The sequence below is a fragment of the Salvelinus namaycush genome, chromosome 39 (assembly GCF_016432855.1).
Source record: "Salvelinus namaycush isolate Seneca chromosome 39, SaNama_1.0, whole genome shotgun sequence".
NCBI lineage: Eukaryota > Metazoa > Chordata > Actinopteri > Salmoniformes > Salmonidae > Salvelinus > Salvelinus namaycush.
The window spans coordinates 23,095,158-23,115,423 of NC_052345.1; the positions used below are offsets into that span (position 1 = coordinate 23,095,158).

At 44.7% G+C, this 20,266-nt stretch overlaps 1 protein-coding gene across 1 annotated transcript; it reads right to left on the minus strand.

Annotated features, from left to right (window-relative positions):
- Positions 1–943: 943 nt before the first annotated feature.
- Positions 944–18,150, minus strand: LOC120032767 (EGF-containing fibulin-like extracellular matrix protein 1). Its single transcript, XM_038978949.1, has 8 exons — positions 17,887–18,150; positions 15,874–15,919; positions 15,184–15,459; positions 7,201–7,320; positions 6,889–7,008; positions 6,404–6,527; positions 4,007–4,199; positions 944–2,897 (listed from the first exon to the last, which is right to left on the minus strand). Exons 1-8 carry the CDS (start codon positions 18,148–18,150, stop codon positions 2,736–2,738), a joined length of 1,305 nt encoding a protein of 434 aa, XP_038834877.1. The 3' UTR covers positions 944–2,735.
- Positions 18,151–20,266: the final 2,116 nt, after the last annotated feature.

The window sequence follows — 20,266 nt, forward strand, 5'->3', positions numbered from 1 at the left end:
TACACGGTGAGACGCCTCCTGAGGGTTTGACCACGGGGCAGGGGTTTCCAGTACCTGGTTGACTGGGAGGGTTACGGCCTGGGGAAGAGGTGCTGGGTCCCCGCTAGAGGGATGTGGGACCTAGCCCTCATCGCCAACTTCCACCGCCGGTCAACCAGGTATGCGCCCAGGTAGGACGCCAGGTGGCGCCCCTAGAGGGGGGGGGGGGGGGGGCGTACTGTCACACCCTGATCTGTTTCACCTGTCTTTGTGATCGTCTCCACCCCCTTCCAGGTGTCGCCCATCTTCCCCATTATCCCCTGTGTATTTATACCTGTGTTCTGTTTGTCTGTTGCCAGTTCGTCTTGTTTGTCAAGCCAATCTAATTTTTTCCAGTCTCTCTTTTCTCGTCCTCCTGGTTTTTGACCCTTGTCTGTTCTGACCCTGTACCCACCCGCCTGACCACTCTGCCTGCCCCTGACCCTGCCTGCCATCCTGTACCTTTGCCCCACCTCTGGATTACCGACCTCTGCCTGACCTGACCATGAGCCTGCCTGCCATCCTGTACCTTTGCCCCTGTTGCTGTAATAAACATTGTTACTTCGACACCGTCTGCATCTGGATCTTACCTTGAAACCTGATAGGATTAGCTAACACAATGTGCCATTGGAACACAGGAGTGATGGTTGCTGATAAATGGGCCTCTGTACACCTATGTAGATATTCCATTAAAAATCAGCCGTTTCCAGCTCCAATAGTCATTTACAACATTAACAATGTCTACACTGTATTTCTGATCAATGTTATGTTATTTTAATGGACATTCTGTCAAAAACAAAGACATTTCTAAGTGACCCCAAACTTTTGAACGGTAGTGTATATTTAAAAATGTTAAGTCGCAAGAATGTTTTATATATTAGAGCTACAAATTGACTTCCTGCCTATAAAATAAGACATTTGTATGGGCAATTTTCAGTCTTTAATTACATTTTATTATCACCCCAAGAAATAATTTTCATATTGGAATGTAGCCACATTTGGTTCCACATAATATTGTTGCCAGAACTATGTATCTACATGGTAGTTATATAGATATATTATATAGGCAGGTACATTGCAACCACTGTGTAGGTACACATTTTTATTCATGGTATGTCTACAACTGTTACCTCCTTAACACTTTTTACAAACAGACATTTGCTCAAATTGACTGTTAAAACCATAGAGATATGCAATACTGTAATTACATATATATGTACTACCTATATATAGTACATACACAGTTGAAATGGCATGTTATTGGAAGTGGGAAACTTTTGATTCAATTGAGCCTCCCTGTTGATTGTCAAGCATGACAATTATTTCCAAAAGTCTCATCGAGTCAAATCCTCTACTTAAAGACCCGAGATATCTCAAATTGTGATACTTTTTCCCCTTATGAAAGGCACTCTGTGTCGAAATGACCTAACTGTTTGTTGCAGATCGTTGACTGGAAATGCTGTGCAGGATCAAAAGGCACTCTGGCACACATACAGACATGTTAAGCAACAATTCCCCTGCCTATATGACCAAACAACACTGCCAATGATTTCCTGAAAGTATCATTTTTGCGTCCAAAAGCGTTATTGCTTTATTCCCAATGGACAGAGGTTGCCGAGCAACTCTCCGATGGGGGTTGACGTGATCATACATTTCCATTCGTTAAGGATGCCATTAGATTACAACACATTGCAAACTGTTCCATCACTGTCCTCGCACTACACTTGTAACCCAATAAATCACACTTCACCAATAAGCTCGACTGTTTTAGGTACCTTTGTCTCTCTTCGAATCTCGGTTAACCCAGAACTAAAATCTCACGTAATTTGGTCAGAAACTCAAAGTCCGTCCAAGAGATTATCTCTCTTCAAGAAAACTGAAACAGATATGTCTCTTTTCAAAGACAATTGTTATTTATAGTGACATCACATTGCATTACTGTACATTTCTTTTCAACTACACAAGTGAAAAGCTCTCCAAACAAACAAAATCAGTGATCTTAAAGGGGGATACGATGTGATTGTGAACCTCACTTGGCAACTATGGTAAAATATTTTTTTTAAAGAGCAAGTGTGATTTCAAACACTGGTCATTTCTCTGCAGGAAAACACATCTTGACTAGCCTAAGGTTGAGATTTCAATGTGACGAGAACTCATTCTCCCACTACAGTGCAATACGTACATTTAGCAAGGGATGAATAAGAAGGAGTTGTGTTCAATTTAAGTCACGTTATGTTCTTACAATGTTATCATTAGCCAGTGATGCATAAAGTGACTATTTTGTGGCCTGGCTATTTCACCCTCCTGCTCCTACAGTATGTACTCTGTGTGTGTGTTGGTTTTCACTGCAATTACCCAATGGTTCCTTCTCTAAGAAAGGAATACACACTTTGAGCTAAAACAAAACAATTTCACCCAGTCCAGTGCTCAACCAGCAGATTAGACAATATACATTCAATCCCAATTTATACAGCCATCAATTTGAATGAAAACTAGCCAACACAGGACAAGGACCAGGAATGGGAAACCCTTGCAGAGAGTATGTGGATATCTCTATTAGATCCAAGCAGTACAGAGAGTGTTAGGCCTTGTGAGGCTCTGGCAGGGAGTAAGAGGGCTGAGTAGTTTTGCATTTGATCCACTAATGGATAATATGAGATATGGGGACAGGTAAACTGATCTAAGATCAGTGCCTGAGAGCAATTTAGAACTGGAATTTAGAAGGCATGGGGTCCCACGATGATGGTGAGCCGGAGCAGAGAGCTGGAGCGGTAGTTGAGGGCATTGTTGTGGGTGACCATCTCCAGGTCGACCACGTGCTCCCGCGGTCCGGTCAGCGGCTTGGTCATCACCAGCATGGCGCTGACGTTACTGGAGCGCTGGTAGGTTAGAGGGATTATTTAGGTTAGCATGTTCTGAGGATGCTAACAGGGGTCCTATCACTACCATTATTTTACACTTTTTGGATAAAAACAAGCAATTGTCAATAAACATTCCTAAAATGTTGATAGAACAAAATACGCTAGACTGGAGTGGATCATTTTTTGGTCTGTGAAATAGATAATGCAGCAAATGGCAGTGAAAACACTTTTTTGCGCATTTGTCACAGTAAACTTGCAGTCACACGATGCTATGTTGTATGGTCCTTCTACTACAACTTGGGGAAAAATACAGTTTATTAGGCTACAGATTAAATAAGTAATGATACATTTGACAGAGTGGTGAAAGTTCACAGTGATGAGCTTGATGCTCCTTTCCAATAAATATTGAGGGTCTTAATTTGTATGCTGGTGACATGATTATCGGTGCTTGGCTGCCAATTGACAAATAAAAATGATCTTGCGCTTATCCATAATCTCATCATGTATCCTCTGCACTATGTACAGTATCTACGAGCTGTTGGCTGGAACAAGAAAAGCATATTTGCTGTTTATCGCAGACTTTTTGTGCCAAAACTATCGACAACGTTAAAAGTGGGATGGAAACATATTGAACAGTTTTTTATTCTGTACATTAAGTACCTTTTTATGTGCACTACGTCATTACACACAGCTTTTTAGCCGCAAGAAGTCCGTTTGATGGAAACGCACCACTGCCGGTAAAATGTGTATAATTTTTGGTGCAAATATTAGAATATTTGCTTCAAACCTACCTATAAACTACTTTTTAGATATCCAATAATAAATTATGTAAGTGGGAAATATGTGTGAGCTATCCATTTAAGGGTAAGGGATCGCAATGAGGGGAAGTCAAAAGATGATTTAATTAAAAGGGACTGTCTCGCACGATATTCCCTAAATAGCAAAGGGCAACCAAAACATCTGAAACCACCCCCTACCTCAAATAAGAGTTTAAATAACACAGTAGATGAGCGATCATTCAATTACGCTACCACTTTAGGTCGAAAAGCAAGTGACACATGCTGACACCATCTGACATGATGGTAATGTTAACGCCTGGTGAGTGACTGAAACATCTCCGGGCTCACCCTGAGGAAGAACTCCCCTCCCTCGTTGCCAGACTTGATCCTGAAGGTGTTGTGCATGTTAGGGTAGACGCTCGTGGCCTGTATCTGGAAGATGTCGGCTGGGACGGAGCGCTCCGACGAGATGCTCATGTACTTGTAGACGATGGACGGCGGCAGGCCTCTGCACATTGTGGGCGACTGGCAGCTGCAACGCCTACAGACATGCAGAGACAGAGAGAACCACTTTTATACATGTGGCATATATGTGGTTTTAGCTATGTGGTCATTTTAGCAGACACTTTATCAATCTGATCCTTGTGGCTTTGTCTACAGTATGTGTTTTAGCTAGCTCTTTTATTGATGTAGTTTTGTGTAAATGGTCATTTTAGCACTTTAATACATGTGGTTTTAGCTATGAGGTCATTTTAGCTGACACCTTTATCCATGTGGTCCACGCTGTCTGTAACTCCCCACCAATGTGTGTAACTTATGTTGTAGCCTAGATACTGACTAAAAGCGGGGGAAAAAATAACACTTCTTACACTGCCTGGCTGCCTCCTGCTTATATTTGCAATGATGTAATCTTAACCTTAACCTAAATGAATTTATACCTCATGTCGATCATGTCCTCCTAATTTTTGAGAACGGTTTGATCCCTCGGAGGCATAGGCCAAGTGAGAACAAAAGGCTGAGTGAGGGAGCCGGGGAGGAGCAGCAAGTGCGTAAAGTAATTTCTTTGCGTAAACTAACACGTAAGGTTGGTTAGTGCACGGGGAATCCTCAACGTCAAATCAAATGTTATTTGTCACATGCTTCATAAACAACAGGTGTAGAGTAACAGTGAATTGATTACTTCCCAACAATGCAGAGAGAAAGGAAATAGAGAAATAATAGACAAGTCAAAACACGTAATAATAAAAGTAATAATAAACACACAATGACTAAGGATAACGTGGCTATATACACAGGTACCAGTACCGAGTCAATGTGCTGGGGTACGAGGTAACTGAGGTAGATATGTACATATAACTAGGAATAATGTGACAAGGCAACAGGATAAATAATCACCATCAGCAGCAGTGTACAGTGCCTTCAGAAAGTATTCATACCCACAGTTTGTTCTTCTACAGCCTGAATTCAAAATTGATTCAATCTTTTTTTCTCTCACCCATCTACACCCAATACCCCATAATGACAAAGTGAAAACATGTTTTTAGAAATGTTTGCAAATTTATTGAAAATGAAATACAGAAATATCTCATTTACACAAGTATTCACACCCCCGAGTCAAGGCATTGAATAGTTTTATTTGTAATTATTTGCATAAATCTGGAAAAACATAATTCCACCTTGACATTATGGGGTATTGTGTGTAAGCCATTGATCCAAAAGTCTCAATTTAAATCAATTTTATATTCAGGTTCTAACACAACAAAATGTGGAAAAAGTCAAGGGGTGAGAATACTTTTCTGTATGTGATGAGTCAAAAAAGTTAGTGCAAAAAGGGTCAATGCAGATAGTCCAATTTTTAGGGCCTTCCTTTGACACCGCCTGGTATAGAGGTGCTGGATGGCATGGAGCTTGGCCCCAGTGATGTACTGAGCCGTACGCATTACCCTCTGTAGCGCCATGCGGTCGGATGCCAAGAAGTTGCTATACCAAGCAGTGATGCAGCCAGTCAAGATGCTCTCAATGGTGCAGCTGTAGGACATTTTGAGGATCTGAGGGCCTATGCCAAAATCTTTTCAGCCTCCTGAGGAAGAAGAGGCATTGACGTGCCCTCTTCAAGACTGTGTTGGTGTGTGGCGATCCTTAGTGATGTGGACACCGAGGAACTTGAAGCTCTTGACACGCTCCACAACACCCCATCAATGTGAATGGAGGCATGCTCAGCCCTTCGTTTCCTGTAGTCCACGATCAGTTCCTTTGTCTTGCAGACGTTGAGGGAGAGGTTGTTGTCCTGACACCGCACTGCCAGGTCTCTGACCTCTTCCCTATAGGCTGTCTCATCGTCGGTGATCAGGCCTACCCATAGCCGCGGGAAGTAGGGGTGCTGAGGGTGCTGCAGCACCCCCTGATAAATCACAATTTAAAAAATAAATACTAATAAAAACTGAATAATAATAATAACCAAATTAGTGCACTAGGCCTTTATTTCTCCTGTATGAGCGTAGAAAAATACCCCCCTCCGTTGACAGCATCACCAGCCCAAACATCATCCCGTCAGCAAATAAAGGTCATGCAGCCACTCTATGTGGTCATTTAAGGGTCCATACTATGTATACTATGTAACCAACTGGATTTGAATCTGGGTCTCCTGCACCCCACAATACTGTGTTAGACCGCAAAGACTTCAGGTCCCAGTCAAGGTTACTCATCATGTGATTATCATCATGCATTTCACCGGACCATACTCACCCCTCTCCTGTCTTCACATAGGGCTCATGGCAAGGGTTCCTGGGGTAGCAGCGGAAACCGCCAAAGTAGTTCCAACACATCTCGTCCTCGCGGCAGTTGTTTCCTGTTTCACACTCATCTATGTCTGTTAATGGAGAGAAAATGTAGCTACTGAGAGAAAATGTAGTCAATGGTAATTTCAATAAGAAAATAACTTAAAATAGATTATGAGCTTAGTGCAACTGTCTTGTAGTCTTTGTAAACAAGCAATGCGTAGCTTAAAACTAAATGTGAAACGATCATGTCTATCTCATGTACTGTTTGTTAATCAAGTGTCAATACTGACTTTATACCAAGATACAAGTAAAACTCTAGGCCTAAAGCCAATGAGTTATCATTGGGGATTCAGGTAAACAGGTATTGAGATTCATTATTATGACGTACGACTTGCTGCTGTGGTGTAAGAGAGGGCTAGATATTATACTCGTTGAAACAGGCCCATTTACCTTGGCACATTCGGTTGCCTTGGAGCTGGTATCCCTCGGGACAGGCACAGACATATCCTCCGGGCTGATTCACGCACTGCCACTGGCACATGTAACTCGAGAAGGCGCATTCGTCGATATCTACGAATAGATAAATATTACGAAGTCAACCCTTAAAGGGGAGGAGGCTGACAGAAACTTCTCAGGAAAGAAAATATTAGGTGTGAGTGGGGGGAGATTGTGAAATTGTATCAGTATACATTAAGGTACTGATAAATATACACTGAGAATACCAAAGATTAAGAACACCTTCCTAATATTGACTTGCAATACCTTGGCAGGAGGCTTGGTTAGAGCCTAGATCATAACCCTGCTCACACTGGCAGATGAAGGAGCCCATGATGTTGTAGCACTGGTGCTGACAGGGGTTGCTCCCCTCACACTCGTTCACATCTGCAAGACAAGGAGGGACTAATAAATAAAAATAAAAATTGCAGAAAGGCAGAGCGGAAGTGGAAAAAGTCCAAATTTCAGGTCCATTATGATATTCGGAGAGAACAACTTGGCACATACTGTATAACAAGGCAATTAGAAATGCTAGACGAGCTAATTTTTCTAACTTGATCGCTAATAATCAGAATAATTTCAGGTTGCTCTTCTCGACCATTGACGGCCTGATAAATCCTACCCCCGCAAACTTATTTGAACTTTCCTCCACATCTAAATGTGATGAGAGATAAGATAAAAAACATTAGGCTTGGTATCCGTCAAGCAAGACCCGATGAGAAGTTTGATGATATGTGCCTACCATGCAAAGGCACTATGGATTTATTTTCCTTGGTTGACACAGACATGCTCAGGAAAGTTGTCACGCCTACTCCCGCATCGGCGCTCGATGTCGCCGGTCTACTAACCACTGGTCCTGGCAACCCACATTACGCACACCTGGCAACCATCATTATGCACACCTGCTCCCGATCGTTATGCACACCTGGACTTCATCAGTACCTTGATTACTTCCCCTTTATTTATCCCTCAGAAACCTCAGTCTTCAGGCTGTATTGGTTTTGTCACGTCTGCTCCCGCTCTTCCCTCCCCCTGGCGCTTGAGGGCTCCAGATTGCCCTGCATCACGCACTCCTGCCATCCATCACGCACACCTGCCTTCCCTCGTCACGCGCATCAGCGTTATTGGACTCACCTGGACTCATTTATCACCTGTTTATTTCCTCCCCTATATTTGTCAGTTCCCCAGCTCTGTTCTCCGCGGCTGCATTGATTGTTTTTGTCTTTGTTTTCTGTATGCTGACGCTGTTCCTGTCTCGTTCTATGTCCGTTATTTATTAAATGTTACAGAATAGTGCCTCAACAAATGGAAACAGCAGGAAATCCAGACATCCACCAACCCCATGACCAACTGGCGCAATTGGGTACGGCTATGGATGAGGTCCTCCGCATTCTCCACGCCTCAACATCATCCGAGGGGCATCACCTCCAACTAGTGAAGGACCCTCTACCACGAGCCGTCCCAGCGAGCCAGTCCCCAGCCCATCCAGCAGTCCACCCAGGTCAGCGATGCCCGATTGTCCCGCCTGTATAAATATGACGGAACTTCGTCTAAATGCCGTGGCTTCCTACTCCAGTGCTCCTTTATTTCGCCCATCAGACAGGAGCCCCTACCACTGAGAGGTCCAATGTTGCCACAGTCATTTCCCTGCTGACTGGACGGGCGTTGGAGTGGGCTACGGCCGTCTGGGAGAGAGGAAAGGAGGAGCTGGGTTCCTATGAAAGGTTCATGGCTCTGTTCAGGGCGGTCTTCGATCATCCAACGGAGGGCAAAGAGGGAGGTGAGTGCCTACTCCAACTCCGGCAGGGTGCCCAGACCGCTGCGGAGTACGCCCTCACCTTCCGGACTGTGGCAGCCTCCAGCGGATGGAATGAGCCAGTGCTCTGCACCTTATTCAGAAGAGGACTGCGCGAAGAGTTCCAGAAGGAGCTGACGTGTCGAGACGACAACCTCTCCTTGGATACAGTCATCCTGATGGCCATCCGTCTGGATAACCTTCTTCGGGAGCGTCAAAACCCCCATCGCCTCTCACCTTCCTTATTTGGCCATCCTGAGACAGAGCCTGAACCCATGGATGTAGGGTCCACACACCTCCACGCAGAGTTTGGGCTCTGTCCCTATTGTGGTCAGGAGGGGTACCAGCTTCGGTGGATCCCAACCAGGGGTCCACGAGGGCAGAGGGACAGTCCCGTGATCATCCGTCTCCTGGGGTAGGCGTGAGTATTCCATCGTCATCACTTTCCACCAAATTTCAATTTCACTGGCTGGCTGTCCCTCATGTTGTCTTTACAGCGCTAGTGGACTCCGGTGCCATGGGGAATTTCATTGCAGACGACACTACAGTGGTATGCTTGATATCCAACAACGACGAGACGGCCTACAGGGAGGAGGTGAGGGCCCTCAGAGTGTGGTGTCAGGAAAATAACCTCACACTCAATGTCAACAAAACAAAGGAGCTGATCGTGGACTTCAGGAAACAGCAGAGGGAGCAGCCCCCTATCCACATCGACGGGACAGTAGTGGAGAGAGTGGAAAGTTTTAAGTTCCTCTGCATACACATCACGGACAAACTGAAATGGTCCACCCACACAGACAGCGGGGTGAAGAAAGCGCAGCAGCGCCTCTTCAACCTCAGGAGGCTGAAGAAATTCGGCTTGTCACCAAAAACACTCACAAACTTTTACAGATGCACAATCGAGAGCATCCTGTCGGGCTGTATCACCGCCTGGTACGGCAACTACTCTGTCCATAACCGTAAGGCTCTCCAGAGGGTAGTGAGGTCTGCACGACGCATCACCGGGGTCAAACTACCTGCCCTTCAGGACACCTACACCACCCGATGTCACAGGAAGGCCAAAAAGATCATCAAGGACAACAACCACCCGAGCCACTGCCTGTTCACCCCGCTATCATCCAGAAGGCGAGGTCAGTACAGGTGCATCAAAGCGGGGACCGAGAGACTGAAAAACAGCTTCTATCTCAAGGCCATCAGACTGTTAAACAGCCATCACTAACATTGAGTGGCTGCTGCCAACATACTGACTCAACTCTAGCCACTTTAATAATGGAAAAATGTATGTAATAAATGTATCACTAGCCACTTTAAACAATGCCACTTTATATAATGTTTACATACCCTACATTACTCATCTCATATGTATATACTGTACTCTATACCATCTACTGCATCTTGCCTATGCTGTTCGGCCACCACTCATTCATATATTTTTATGTACATATTCTTATTCATTCCTTTACACTTGTGTGTATAAGGTAGTTGTTGTGAAATTGTTAGGTTAGATTACTCGTTAAATATTACTGTATGGTCGGAACTAGAAGCACAAGCATTTCGCTACACTCGCATTAACATCTGCTAACCATGTGTATGTGACAAATAACATTTGATTTGATTTGACAAGGCCCTCGCCTCCTCCCTGAACATCACCTCTCCTCTCCTTTTCCGATTCAAGCACTGCATAGTCAACCACTGGGAACTGGGACAATCAGACACATCACATCACAGCACCACTCACCACCACCGTGGGACCCCTGCACCAAGAAATCCTTCCCTTCCTCATCATCGAGGCACCAGTACACAAAGTCAGTACACAAAGTACACCAGTACACAAAGGATGGAGATCAACGCCTGGGCACCCAGATGTTGGAAGACCTGCTTTCCCTTACCCTGTGATTCCACGTCGGTTGAGAGTCCTGTGGTTGCCCTCCAGGCCAACATCCCGGAGGTATGTTGGAGGTAACCATCCCGGAGGTAACCATCCAACATCCTCTTCTGAACATCTGAGACCTGTGCTACCTCTCTCCCTATTTGTAGTCCCTGGGACTGTGCCATTGACCTGCTAGCAGACTCTGCACACTGTCTACCCACTGTCGGTGGTTGAAACCAAGGCTATGGAGGAGTACATCCAGGAGGCTCTCTACAGGGTTTCATCCACCCATCCACTTCCCCTGCGTCGGCAGGCTTCTTCTTCGTGGCCAAGAAAGGAGGGAGGTCTACGTCCATGCATTGACTACAGAGGTCTCAATTCCATCACCACCAAGTACCGCTACCCTCTCCTGTTGGTGCCGGCTGCCATCAAACAGCTCCACGGGGCCCTGTTTTTTACTAATCTGGACCTGCGGCGTGCCTACAATCTGATCCACATCCGGGAGGGGGATGAATGGAAAATGGTTTTCAGCACAATGTCTGGGCACTATGAGTACTTGGTGATGCTTTATGGATTAGCCAATGTTCCGTCTGTGTTCCAGGCATTCGTGAACAAGGTGTCCTGGGACATGCTTGGGCGTCAGGTGGTCGTGTATATTGACGACATCCTGATCTACTCGGCCAACTTGGAAGATCACACCGCCCACGTCCGGGTAGTACATATGGACAGCGAGGCAGCTGAACCCGCACCAAGTAAGGTGGACCCTTTCCTTCACTAGATTCAACTTCACCCTGTCATACCGCTCAGGTTCAAAAAACATCAAAGCCGATGCCCTGTCCCGTCTCCACGATTCGGGAGATGTTCCTGTCCTGAGTGCACATATCATTCCGCCCTCTCGAATCGTTGTCCCCGTGCTTTGGGATGTAGACGTGGACATCCGCCAGGCTCTGGAGAGGGAACCCGCACCTGCATTCCCAAAGAGGTAAGGGATCGGATGTTGACCTGGGCGTACACATCCCTTGCCGCTGGAAACCCCGGTATCACCCGCACCATTCAATCCATCTCCACTAAGTACTGGTGGCACACATTGGCGAACGACATCGTCCGCTACGTCAACACCTGCTCCGTATGTAGCCACCGTGCTTCTACATCTGCATTGATTGCTGTTTTAGGCTGGGTTTCTGTACAGCACTTTGTGACATCGGCTGATGTAAAAAGGGCTTTATAAATAGTTGGAGGTGTTAGACGTGTGGGAGAGAACACCAAGTCTGTTCAGAAAGCTCAGTCTCAACGCACCGATCCCCTCATACCCTAGCCTGCTTCCAGATATGTTTGTGCTGTATTTATTGCCAAATACTATGGTCATTGACAGCACAAACAGATCTGAGACCAGGCTACTCTTACCCTGCTGATGTAACTAATTTTGTGACGACAGTGATGGACACAATGTGAGAATTATGTCATCCTGGAGGCTGGAAGTCTGTGGAAACAAGTTCCCCTTTCAACTACACACACACACACACACACACACACACACACACACACACACACACACACACACACACACACACACACACACACACACACACACACACACACACACACACACACACACACACACACACACACACACACACTTCAAGTTAACAAAGCCCGGCTGACCCTGCTTTTGGCTGGTGGGATTGGGAGGTGAATAGCCCTAATGAGCAAAGCTGGCCTCCACTCAGCATGTATGAGGGGAAAAAGTGACGATACTGTCACCCTACAACCTTTTTTTCCTAGAAATTAAGACCAGTGACAAGTTGACATGCTGACAAAGGTGAACCAATCCTGAAAATCAAACTTGAGTTTTAGGTAGCATAATAGTGTAATTAACACACTGTGACAGAAATACGAGTGCAAAGAACATGACACCTTAAAATATAGTACTTCTTGCCAGAATTTGATAAGACTACAACGTTGAAATACAACCGCACTACAGAGTGCATGCACATATTGTCCCCCACCCGCCCCCAGAACATTTCCTACAAAAAGCCAGGTTTACAAAGATCCCTGTGTCTTTGCAAGAATGCTGTGCCAAGCACCCCTATATATTCTCATTCCGTCAAGGTGTCAGGTTCAAAATGTTTCATCGCACGGGGACTACAGAGGGAATCCCCCCCCCCCCTTCAAATATGTAAACATCCAGGATGAGAAACTACTGGTTTTGAGAAGGGCAACAGCTCCTCCGTTGAATTTACGAAAGAGAGTAAACAAGGGAACTAAGCTTCTGAAAGAATATGCCGCAGACCAAATGAAATGCTAAAGACTAAAGCCCATAAGTAAGCACATGCAGTGATGTTGTGACCACTGTTTTGGTGGACCTATCTGTCCATGTCTGAGGTGGATGAGATGTGCGATGGCTCTAGTCAGTGTCTGCTGGTTGTCTCCTCTTTGTGGTGCTTCAGTAACGAGTTGCTATTGAACCTTACAGTCAATGTATTGATTGAACAGTAGAATACTCTGGCTCTGTTCCAATACTTTAGAAATATGTCCTTCCTTGGGGAGAAATTACAAATCACTAATCTGACCAGGTTGGATTGGTGAAAGCAATAGGGTGGAAACCTTGCCTTCGCACGATATTTTCAGTTACAAATCAGTGATTACAGTTCCTAAGGGTTTACCTAGTCCACTTCTAACACAAATGGGGCACAGACCTCTCCAGGCGTTTGAGCTGTGCAGGACGAAAATGAAGACGAAGACGAGCTAACTTGTCAAAAATAAACTTGCATCTAACATTGTCACAATTGAGTTAGGGATATTGTTACCTAAAGAAATCTTACTGGAAGCAGGCACTCATTTTTAGGTGACTCACTATAGGTTTGTCTCCACAGATCATATGCTGAGATCAATTCAGAAGTGTTTATTTACGCCCACATTTCCTGGAAAAGGAATCCCTAGGCTGTGTTCAGTAGGCACGTAGTGGGAAAAAAACTTTCGGAAACAGAGTGAAATGGAGAGGTACTATCTGAACTTATCCAATAAGAAATACTTGTTTTCGTTTTCTATTGCAAAACGTTTTTGCTACTGTATGTCCGAATGCACACAGCCCTGCTTTGTTCAGCAGTGCAACATAATAATAGCACGGCCTCTAATCCTAATTCCCTCACTATCCCTTCCTCTTGGCCCTAACCCTTCAATGTTTGCCTATCTGGAAGGTGGAAGCATTACGATGAAGCTATATCACTACACTGCTCAAACCTTTCCAGATCTGTAAACATTGAAGAATTAAGGCTGGAGTTAAATCCCGCCCTGTGAACTTTTATTAATGGTCAAGTGCCACGATCTTATTAGCATTTGTTACCAGACTCGCAGGCAGCATGTGGCAAATGTTTACCAGCTTTAAGAACAAGACACTGCAATAACCTTCCATGGTAACAGTGTATGTTTCGACTGCGATGACAAACTGGAAAAGTATCAATGCAAATTACTAAAGCCATTTTCTTGGGGAGATGGTGCATCATTTCGATTTTGTATCTGACACTGTGTAATACTGTACAGTACATATCATAATACCACTAATCTGTCTGCCTTTAGTTTGTGAATCACTTCAACTTAAGGACAGTCCCTCTGATGAAAGAAACAATATGATTAAATGAGAAAAAAATATGTTTCAGGAATGTGTTGTTGGCGGACCATCTCCTTCCTTCCCTGAGCTCGGCTTGGCTGTCGCCCCATGTTGATTCAATGGTTTATGTAACAGCAATTGTTTCCCTCTACTGCCAGGATTTGGCATGTTGCAACTTGACTAAAATCTTGCACCGTTTGCCAACAGGAGATTGGAGGACGCACCCACACGCATGTACACACACACACACATACACACGCATGCACACACACACAGAGACAAATGAGGACATTCTTTAATGACGGCTGCAAATCCATCATCCAAACAAAGAGAGCAAAGGGGTAAATGGAAGTTAAGTGGTTCCCCACTTTACAGATCAAATACAATGCATCTTCATAACCTGCAGATGGCACATAAACTGTTCATATACTGTGTTATTGGCGTAACAAAATAGGACTACATGTAGTGTACGATCTTCGGTGCCAGTAAGGAATTTCACTAGAACTGTTTTCATACAAATTGCTCTGAACTTGAAAAGGGACTGCAATCAATTTGAATGAATTCCAATTGGAATGAATCCTGAATTGACTGAATGACAATCTGTGATGGCTGTCTTTTACATCAATATCTGTTCATAAACTAGCATCGGTAGTACTCCAGAGGGAAATCTGCCTGCTGGGATTGCTCATTCAAACTGGGGCCCCTGCAATGCTGAGTACTGTAGCCTGAGTACTGAGTTTGTATAACTGCACTGCACTACAGTCCGCTTATAAGAATCAACCTCTGGTCAAAAACTGTTTGGCAGATCCATTTCTATATACTTCAACTTACATTAGTCAGGGAGTGATGGAATCTTTCTATGTAGGATTAAAATGATGCTGGACACTTCCATAACGAATCAGGGTATTTGTGTTTTACTATAGCGTGCCCTAATCCTAATAAACACGCCCCAGTTAAGTTGCGTGGGCTTACTCTTACCACGGCAGTAGTTGAGCTCGTCCAACACGAACCCCGCGGCACACTGCATGGTGCCCTGGCTTTGGAAGGAGCTCTGGATGACCCGTCGGACAGGTAGAGCAGGGGCGGGTGCCAGAGGACGCTGTTCCTCCACCAGAGGGGCCACGGTGGGCTCGTCGTCACCATTACTGACGATGATCTGGGCATTCTGGGGCAGGCAGAAGTAGCCTCCGAAATGGTTGATGCACCTCATGCCGCCCTTGCAGGCGTCGGGCACCGTGGTACACTCGTTGATGTCTGAAAAAGGGAGGACCGCATTCAGAGACAGACCTGGGTTCATATAGTAAGCCACGGTTTGTTTTCTTTCAACTACTTAAGCTGCGCTTGATTGAGCTTGCCTGGCACAATGAAACTAGTGGAATAGCCCCAAAAGTGCAAATCCCACCCACCTGTCACTCCAGGTTGGAAAAAAACAAATAGTATTTGAACACAGGTCTGGTCGGAGTGTAACACCACCAAGTCAGCATGAGTATACCAGGAAAACCACCACCTCCACCATCAAAATGCTTGGTATACACATACTGTATCGGTGTCTGCTAGAACTGATCGTTTCTCTTCTATAGTACTATTCAATTAATCTACTAATCAATCTATTCATTAAGTCAGAAACGTACAAGGACATTTCACAAAGTGTTGATAAGCACCTCTTACCTTTGCATTCTTGTCGTTCCATGTCAAATGTATAGCCATCTGTGCACTGTGAATAGAAAATAAGGGAGGATAAGTATCTGGTACTCAATTGATTGGTTTGTTGATTGATTGAGGGATTGATTGATTAATTGATCTACAAAATACGGATCACATATCTCTGAAGCTTTACAGTCTACATCTCATTAAAGATGTAGTCTTATGCTCCTTTGTTATGCCACTTTGAGCCTATATATGAGGAAATCAGACAGACAGCAATCAAGGAGTCAGCCTGAAGAACACCTGTGTCTCCCTAATTCACCCAAAAACAATGTGTTTAGTCTGTCGCCATCCAGGGAGGAATGTCTGCTCTCCTCGCTGGCTCTCGTCTGAGTCATGGGACTTGCCACTGTGTGTGCACAGGCATGTGTCGTCTCCAGTCTCCATGAGTCCAGACTCATGTTATTACCTCCATATTTCATCAGCTCCAACAACAACAACTTCAACTACAGTCATTTGTTGAGAAGGAGACATCCTCCACTGGAGACATGCCAATGCTATCCCACCCCATCAGTGTCCATTCCAAGCCCTCTGTTAATTTTCATTAACGTTCACTTGGTACATGAGTCAGGGTTGGGGTCAACTCACATTTCAATCCAGGAAGTGAATTAACATTTTACTTCATGAAATGCAAATTGTCCATTTGTTTACAATGACGATTTTCATTTCCTGAACTAAAAAATATAATTGACCCCATCCTTGACTTGAATGAAATCCCACTTTGAAAAGCGTATATCGTCCTTCAGTATTGGCTCTTGCTTGTGCTGCCCCTTACAAAAATAAGTTTGTGGCTAATTTGCTGCAAACTAAATATTGTGCGCCAACATTTTGCAAATGTTGGCCACTAGTGGTGAATCTGCAGCAAACCTTAGGCAACAATAATATTTATTGCCACTAGTGGCAAACAGTTCGCCAGTTTTCCTGACAAACAATTCTCTCAAGATTCTATTTTAATCTGTGGCAAACTTGTGGCAACAATATTTATTAGTGGCACTAGTGTCAAACCAAAAGTAGTTCCAAGACCAGTAAGCATTGATGACCAGTCAGTGGGAGAAGACAAATCTATTGGAAATGCAAACCAAGTGATCTACCTACCGAAGTTGTACAGTGAGTGTCTAACTTATCAATTAAACATCCTAATAAACTTAATTAAATCATGTTAGCTAATTGATGCCTGTTTAGCAGTTTTATGGGATAGACTGAAACACATGTTGTTGCAAACTGTCAGTGCCACTGACTGGCTAGACCTCAGCTAGTGGCTAGCGCTTAGCTAGATAGCTATCATATTTTTGCACAATTAATGTGGCAGCTAGCTAGCTAACTAATGATTTGCCTAAACACATTTTTAGGTAAAGACTTGCTGTCTTGTAATAACAACTGTCAATATGCTAGCCAGCTAGCGTCACTGTTCAGTACCATGTTAGCTAGCACAACAGCTAAGTTAAAGTAACAACAAGCAATATGAGCTGACTTGACCAGCTCATATGACCAGCTCAATATGAGCTGACTTGATAAGAGCAAAACTGAACTTTTGCAGATGGATCCCCTTCCCCTACCCGTCGTGTCAGAAGAGGCTACATTGGGAAGAGGATGCATCAACACCCTGGAAATATGTTTGTGGTGTCACATGTGCTCCCTGTCCTGCCTCTAGGTCACCAGGCTGCTCGTTATGGCGCACACCTGTCACCCATCGTTACGTGGATTATGACACTCACCTGGACTCTATCACCTCCTTGATTACCTGCCCTATATATGTCACTCCCTTTGATTCCTTCCCCAGGTGTCATTGTTTCTGTTTCATGACTGTGCGTTGTTCGTGTTTTGTATTATGGTTCGTTTATTGATTAAATCACTCACTCCCTGAACTTGCTTCCCGACTCTCAGCGTACAGAATGACGCCTCACCAAAGGGAAGCATCAGGGATTGCAAATTTTTTGGGGAGGTGATGTCGGGTCCGGGTATCAGAACCGGAGCTACCTGGGAGGCCTCAGCCGGTTTGTCAGATTCCCATGCCTCGGCGGGTTCGACGGTTTCCCCTGCCTCGGCGGGATCGACGGCTTCCCCTGCCTCGGCGGGATCGACGGCTTCCCCTGCCTCGGCGGGATCGACGGGCTCCCGTGCCTCGACCGAGGCAACCGGGGAGGTCTCAGCCGGCTCATCAGGCTCTCCCGCCTCCGCCGGTTCGTCAGGTTTCTGCGCCTCAGTGGAGGCGACCGGTCCGCTCCTAATCCCCGGGATCATCCCTGTAGTTGGCGTCCTGCGGCTGGAGTTGAACGTGCCGGGGAGGGAGTACTGTCATGTATGCTCTCTCTCCGGGCCTCTAGGTTGCCATGCTCCTGCGCCTCAGCTGGATCGACAGGTTCCAGCGCCTTAGCAGTGGTGACCGGTTTGCTCCTGATCCCCGTGATCATCATCTTGTTCGGCGTCCTGCGGCTTGAGCCGTGCGTTGGGGAGTACTGTCACATGTGCTCCCTCTCCGGCCTCTAGGTTACCAGGCTGCTCATTATGGCGCACACCTGTCACCATTTTTACGCTCATTATGACACTCACCTGGACTCCATCACCTCCTTGATTACCTGGCCTATATATGTCACTCCCTTTGGATCCTTCCCCAGGCGTCATTGTGTCTGTTATCATGTCTGTGCGTTGTTCATGTTTCTTGTTTTGTGTTTTGTTTATTGATTAAATTACTCAGTCCCTGAACTTGCTTCCCGACTCTCAGCGCACATAATTACATGTGGTGCATTCACTCATAACACTTTTTTGTGATAAATGAGTGTAATGTAATCTTCAAGCTTGATAAGGTAAGCAAATACATACATGTAGTATTCTCATAAATGTAGCCTGCTATACATTTCATCTTTGCAAACATTTGCTCTTTAAACCGCTAGCTCATCTTCATCATGTGTCATTCCTTCTCTTTCTAGAAGCAAACAGTTGCCAAGGAGAAACACAGATTGATTAGTTTGAATCAATTGTGTTGCCGCTTGGCTGGAGAAATATCTCATATACTGTGGCTCTCTAGGAACAGTTGGCCACACATTTAGATTTAATAGTCCTGAGTCCCAGTTTATTCTAGCAAATTTATGTTTGTTTGTATAGCATTTACACAAGGTAGATTTAGATTTAATAGTCCTGAGTCCCAGTTTATGCTAGCAAATTTATGTTTGTTTGTATAGCATTTACACAAGGTAGATTTAGATTTAATAGTCCTGAGTCCCAGTTTATGCTAGCAAATTTGTTTGTTTGTATAGCATTTACACAAGGTAGATTTAGATTTAATAGTCCTGAGTCCCAGTTTATGCTAGCAAATTTATGTTTGTTTGTATAGCATTTACACAAGGTAGTGGTCATTGTTTTCTTGTTGAAAATATATAGCATAGCAACATCAAGGCAACTTTGTAACAGCTGAACTCAGTAATTGTTTTCAGTATCTTAATGTTTTGTGTTTTCTGATTGTGTCAGTGCATGCAGTCATTAAGCATTGTACGAAGAACAAAGTTCAGTCAAAGGTAATAGTTCTGAACTAGGTTAGATTAAAAAATATATATTTAAAAAAATCCATTTTGTTTCTTTTAACTTCCAGTGGTTGAAAGCTAATTTCTTATCAGTTATCACTTAGCTCATGAACATTTGGTAGTTAAACATCCTAAGGTTAAAATCCCCATAGTGTTCACATTTCTCTCATGTGGGAAATATTCAGTCTTTGCTCTTTTTTTCCTTAGTGTAACCGATGTAAAATGGCTAGTTAGTTAGCAGTGGTGCGCGCTAATAGCGTTTCAATCGGTGACGTCACTCACTTTGAGACATTGAAGTAGTGGTTCCCCTTGCTCTGCAAGGGCTGCGGCCTTTGTGGAGCGATGGGTAACGACGCTTCGTGGGTCACTGTTGTTGATGTGTGCAGAGGTTTCCTGGTTCGCGCCCGTGTCGAGGGGACGGTCTAAAGTTATACTGTTACATTGATGCTGTTGACCCGGATCACTGGTTGCTGCGGAAAAGGAGGAGGTCGAAAGGGGGGTGAATGTAACCGATGTAAAATGGCTAGTTAGTTAGCGGTGGTGCGCGCTAATAGCGTTTCAATTGGTGACGTCACTCGCTTTGAGACATTGAAGTAGTGGTTCCCCTTGCTCTGCAAGGGCTGCGGCCTTTGTGGAGCGATGGGTAACGATGCTTCGTGGGCGACCGCTGTTGATGTGTGCAGAGGGTCCCTGGTTCGTGCCCGAGTCGGGGCGAGGGGACGCCGTAAAGTTAAACTGTTACATTAGCATGCTGATAATCATTTCAAGTTGTATTGGATTTATTTTTGATCTGTTATTAAGACATTTAATATATGTAGTTTAGTATATTAAGTATGTTT